General features: G+C 53.9%; 1 protein-coding gene across 1 annotated transcript; it reads right to left on the bottom strand.

Moving 5' to 3' along the window:
- Nucleotides 1-216: 216 nt before the first annotated feature.
- BMP2 (bone morphogenetic protein 2) lies at nucleotides 217-5,360 on the bottom strand. Its single transcript, XM_082048880.1, has 3 exons — nucleotides 4,702-5,360; nucleotides 3,485-3,843; nucleotides 217-1,114 (listed from the first exon to the last, which is right to left on the bottom strand). Exons 2-3 carry the CDS (start codon nucleotides 3,834-3,836, stop codon nucleotides 270-272), a joined length of 1,197 nt encoding a protein of 398 aa, XP_081905006.1. The 5' UTR covers nucleotides 3,837-3,843; nucleotides 4,702-5,360; the 3' UTR covers nucleotides 217-269.
- Nucleotides 5,361-5,687: the final 327 nt, after the last annotated feature.

Below are 5,687 nucleotides of genomic sequence, written 5' to 3'. Positions count from 1 at the left end.
ATCTGACCATTATACTTCATGTGCTGGGGTTAAACCCATATAAAATGTACAACTAAAATACATTTAAAATCTTTAAAGGAATATTTCTCTGATTAAAATATTTGTTTTCCCAACTTTTTCGTAGACATAAATATATTTTCAAAATAGTTGTGTTTTTTTTTCTTTCCATTTCATTACATAAATAAAGTCTTCATTGGGAAATATTAAAGTGTCAGCTTATTTTTTTTTGTCTTTTTTTTTTTTTGCATTTATCTAATATATTTGCTGTGTTAGCGGCACCCACAACCCTCCACAACCATATCTTGATAGTTCTTTAATACAACTTTTTCATTCTCGTCAAGGTAGAGCATGGAAATAGCACTCAGTTCTGTCGGCACACAGCAAGCCTTGGGGATTTTGGAATTCACTGAATTGACCAAAGTCTGAACAATGGCATGGTTTGTTGAGTTTAGATGATCTGCCAGCGGAAAAGGACATTCCCCGTGGCAGTAAAAGGCACTATACCCCGGCGGGGCAACAATCCAGTCATTCCACCCCACATCATTGAAGTCCACATATAACGGATGCCTTTTGCAACTGTATTTGTGGCGTTTACGCTGTTTGTGTTTCGCTTGACGCTTTTCTCTTTTATGAAGCGGGTGTCCCTTGCCATCATGCCCAAACGTTACTAATAATGGCCTGAGCTGAGACCAGCTATCTTCATCCTGATGTAAAGACCTGCTAATCCTAACGTGCCTCTTGGAGGCACTGTTCTCTTTGTCCAAGTGAACCACCTCTACCACAAACCCATGATTAGGATGTCCATGTGCAATCCACCTCAAAACAGCTGGTGTTACATCAAAACTTTCCCATTTACTTGCATTATGATGCACCAACCTGGTGTCCAAAAGTCTTGTGACAGGGTCCTTAGAGGTGGCTGTGGCTGGCTTTATAATTTCATAAATATTAATACGGTGATGGTAGCTGCTGTTGTTCTCTGAGGTTCCGTGCACCTGTTTCCGAAAAATCTGGAGTTCAGCTGAGGTGATAGACTCCTCATTAGGGATGGAAGTTAAATTAAAGAAGAAGCGCCGTGCTGTTTTCCCACTTGTTTCTGGCAGTTCTTCCAAAACTTCTAATTTGATTAAACAGGTAAAACAAAAACAAAAAAGGGAAAACAAATCAGGAACTGAGACAAGCAGCCAAACCCCTCAGTCTGCTGTTGGCAACTTTCAAATGACAGCTAACACATGTGACACGCGGGATCTGAAAGACTTTCAGGCAGAAAATACCATCTGCCTCGTCTTTCTGTTTATTTATGCGAGCATGTACAGCATGAAGTTAAGAATGTTTCATTCATTGTTAAGTACTTTGATTGAATACTGGTGCCTTTTGCATTCCAGGTGGTTATAGTAAGTGGCAAGAAACATGCAGCATTACTTTGGAGTTCGAGCACATTAGTGAGAAAACTCAAATATCATAGTTAGGGAGGGCCTGATGAGAATCATTAAAACTGATTGAGGACATGGGGTAACTCATGCATTTTCGTTGTTTTTTTCAAGAACATGGCTCTAACATCAATCTTTTAAATTCCATTCTGAAAAATATTACTCTGCAGTTTAGGTGACTTACAAACCTTAACGTACAGATTTTTGTATCTTAATTAGAGAAGGTGAATTCAACATGTATAACAGCACCTTACAAAGCACACCCTATAGCATTTACCCAAAAGAACGGCAGGAAGGTTCAACTGTTAAAAAGAGGCGGATGGTAAAGGGATAATGACACAAAGTCACTTCTGAACAACAGATTTTCAAAACCACACATATACACAAAAATTTGAAAAGTCACTAAACCCCAGGCCATTCTCACCTTTGAGTCAACAAATAACTGAATGGAGCTTCAGAGGGAGTAAACATATCTAGGGTTGCTAAGAGGTATGATGTTGCTACAGAAATTGAAAAAATTACAAGTATTTGGCATAATAAATCTCTCTCAAATAATGGGTTTTAATTTTGGTACTAAGCATCCTGGAGAAACATTCACTTTCTAAGGGGAAGCTGTTAGCAGTTCTTAGTCCTGTAACCATTCCCTGTTGAATCCAGTACGATTAAGGTAAGGCTCAGCTTTATGGTATTTCAGGACCAGACCAATATTTGTAAATACGCAGATGTTTTGAGTGGTCACAAGACAAACTTCTGCCTTCACGAAGCCACTAGTACAGACTGAGAACTCAGTGAAAAAATGGGGTCATATTGATTTTCTTCCAAATTTTGTGAAAATTATAGAATAGCTTTTGTGTCAAAAAGCCTTTGCCGTAGCAGTATGACTACTTCAAACCGCAGATTTTTACATTTGCCTAAAAAATTCTAAATGTTGCCCTTCCAGCTCCTCTCTTGCTCAGCCCCTTGCCTGCCATGCTCAAGTTTAACATGAACGACCCCTCACTGGCTTTTCCCCATCCACTGCTACATCTTTTCACGTAGAGGGGTTAACATTTCATCTCTCATCTCCTTTCTCAGGACAAGACTTTCCACTAAACAGCACATCCACTTCTTCGAGACCACCCCTTTATCCATCAGAAACATTAAACACTAATGAGTTTTAAAGGGAAAACTGCATTTTCATTGCGTTTACAGCACGGCCGCTGCATGCCAACACCAGAGACTGGCAGCTAGGAATTATTACAACCTGGGGAAACGTTTCCCGACGAGCACACGAGCGACACACGTGCCACCGGCTCCACGGGCCTACCCGCGCCGTGGCTAAAGCCACAGAGACGGTTTTGGCTACTTAAGCTGGGAAACGCACCCAGTCGCTCAGCGAGGGCCTGTCCCAGAGGGTCCGCTGCCTCGGTGGGCTGTGGGAGAGGGGGGAGCAGAGGTGCTGCTGATGCCCTGTTCTGCATTTGGCCGGGTTACCTGCAGGTGAGAGTCAAAACCCAGCTGCGGGGTTTTTAGCAGCCCGGCTGCTGTTGGCTGGGGGGTGTGCAGCGGGTCCAGGCTCAATCGCTCCTCGACGGCAGGGCGAGGGAGCGCTCAAGAAGTCGTGATTGATCGTTTCATTGATCTCTCACGGGGATTAGATAAGGATTAGAAATCTCCGTAGCAGCCCCGGCTCAGCAGCGTATTAGGGAGACTTTCCTGCTCTTTAGCCTCGCAGAAGAAAAAGCTATTTGTGGGAACGCTTAACGCGGAGCCGCTGTCTTTTAGCGGAAAAAAGGACATATAACACGAGCCTCTCGTCGGATAGAGCGGGGGGAGAGAGGAGAGGTTCGCAGAGCAGGCGGATCGCGGCAGAAACGCCACAGCCGGGGCTCTGGCCGCGCACCGCCGCCCGCTCCATTGCTAAACCCCGCGTTACCGGCGGCAGAGCTTACGCGCTCCCGGGGAGGAATCCGCCCCGACGGAAGCTCCTCCTCCGGCCCTCCCCTTTCCCCTCCGCTCCCTCAGCCCGGCCCGCGGAGCCCGTTACCGGCCCCCCCACCCCCGGCCCCCGCCCCTACCTTCGTGGTGGAAGCTGCGGACGGTGTTGGCGCGGCTGGCCGCCCTCTCCAGCGGGTAGCCGAGGGCCGACGGCTGCCCCAGCTGCTGCCCTGAGTGCAGGCGGTAGAGGTCCAGCATGTAGGGGGGGATGACGACGTCCTTGCCGGGGCTGGGCCGCCGCTTGAGCCCGAACATGTGGAGCAGACGCAGCTCGAACTCGCTGAGCAGGTCCTCGGGGCGCTGCGCGGCCGAGGCGGCGCGGCCCGTCTCGCTGAAGCGCCGCCGCCCCACCTCCGGCATGAGGCCGGCCGCGCCGCCCAGCAGCACCTGGCAGAGCAGCAGCGCCAGGACGGAGCGGGTCGCGGCAACCATGATCAACCTGCGCGGAGGAGGAGGAGGAGGCGATGGGAGCCAGTCAGCGCGGACACCGCGCCGGGGGAGCGAGCCGCGGGGTTGGGGGGGGAAGGGCGGACGGGGACGGTCCGCAGGTGGGTCCCACCCCGGTGCCCGGCCTGGGCCATGGCGAGCGGTGCCCGCCGCGGAGGAGCCCCCCGCGGGGCCCCGTCGGGCCGCTTCAGGTGCTCGGCGGCGGCGAGCGGCGGAGCGAGGCACGAAAAATCCCCGTGGCAGGAGATCAAAGGGAGCGAGGAGGGACGGGGCGGGGGAGCGGGGCGATCCGCAACAAAGGAGCGCGGAGGTGAAGGGAAGGAGGGGGCGGTCGGGGGCACCGCCGGGGCCGGGCCGCTGCCCTCGGCGGGGCACAGGTGTGCGCCCGGCCGGGCCGGGCCTCCCGCCGCCGCTGCCGGGACGGCTCCGCGGGGAAAGCGCCCGGCGGCGGGCGAGGGAAGGGGCGGCTGCCCCGCCGACGCGCAAAGAGACCTCCCCGTCCCGACCCCCGCGCGTCCTCCCCTCTCCGAGCCGCGCCGAGCCGCGGGGGCTCGGGGCCGGCTCCGCTTCCCCCGCACCGGGGCAGCGGCTTCCCCCAACGGAGAGGAAGGGAGAGCTATTCTCCCTCGGCGGAGGGGAAGGAGGAAAATACAAATCCTGCTTCGTCCTTAGCCAAACCCACAGGATATTCTTCTCCCCCGTGAAACTCTGCGCTGGATTATAATAATAATAGTTATGATTAGTGTCCCGTCCCCCCTCTCTCTTCCAGGGCGCTAGCACCTCTGCCGTGGCCCACGGAGTCATCCTGCGGAGAAGGTTTTCAGCGGATCTGCGACCGCCGGAGCTATACCTGTGTGCAGCAGCAGGGGTTGTGTCTGCAGGAGGGTTTTCTGCTCTCGGGGTGTTTTTCCCGCATCACTTGGTGTTACTCCAAACTTCGCTGCTGCTCCTCTACAGCTGCCGAGCAGAAAATAGAAGTTCCCTGAAGTACAGTCCGCCTCTGAAACATACTTTTAGCAGCTAGTTGAGGAGGCAGAAGGCAAGTCCCGGCCAGGGAAGGGCTTCTCCCTTTTAAAAGCAGCGATCGGAAAGTTGTTGCTTCTTCTTCTTCTTCCTCCTCCTCCTGTGTGTGTGTGTCTGCCTGCCCGTGAGGGGTCCCTACGTGTCTACGGAGTTAAAAGGCTCCTTTTAAAAAATGTCCTTTGCATCACCCGCACCAGCCAGATAGACATTTAGCGAGACTCCCGCAGCAACATGAAGAAGCAGCTTGACTTCGCTCCCTTAAAAAAGAAAGGAGGGAGGAGGGAAAATTTAAAAAAAAATTAAAAAGGGTGGAGAGCAGCCTGCTGCCGGCCCGCGTGGAGCGGCCGCGCCGGGGGACAGCGCCGGGTGTCCTGCCCGCCTCCCGGCCCGCTCCGCACCATTGCCGGGGGTGGCCCGGTCGCCGCCGCCGGGGCTTTTTGTTGCTCGGCGATGTCACGACCCCGGAGGCTCGCGAGCCCGCGCCAATCACAGCCGCCCTGTGGGAGCGGGCTGCGGCCCCGCACGGCTTTTAAAGGAGACGCCGCCTCCCTCCCTCGTTCCTTCCCTCGGTCCTTCCCTCCCTCCTCCCTCGCCCGCTCCCTCCCTCCCTCGCCCAGCTGCAGCCGCCCGCCCGCGCCCTGGTCGCGGGATGGGGCCGGCGTCCCGACCCGTTAAGCTGTGGCACCGGGTGTGGGAAGCGCCGCCGGTCCGGTCCCGCTCCGGGTGGCGGTGTCCCGGAACCGGACCGAACGCTCTCGGGCTCCGCAAATCGGATTAGCGCCGTGGGTTGCCGGTGTGAAGGTCACGTAAGGT

Source organism: Streptopelia decaocto (genome assembly GCF_964273445.1).
Source record: "Streptopelia decaocto genome assembly, chromosome: 3".
Taxonomy (NCBI): domain Eukaryota; kingdom Metazoa; phylum Chordata; class Aves; order Columbiformes; family Columbidae; genus Streptopelia; species Streptopelia decaocto.
This window is presented reverse-complemented; position numbering and strand designations above follow the sequence as displayed.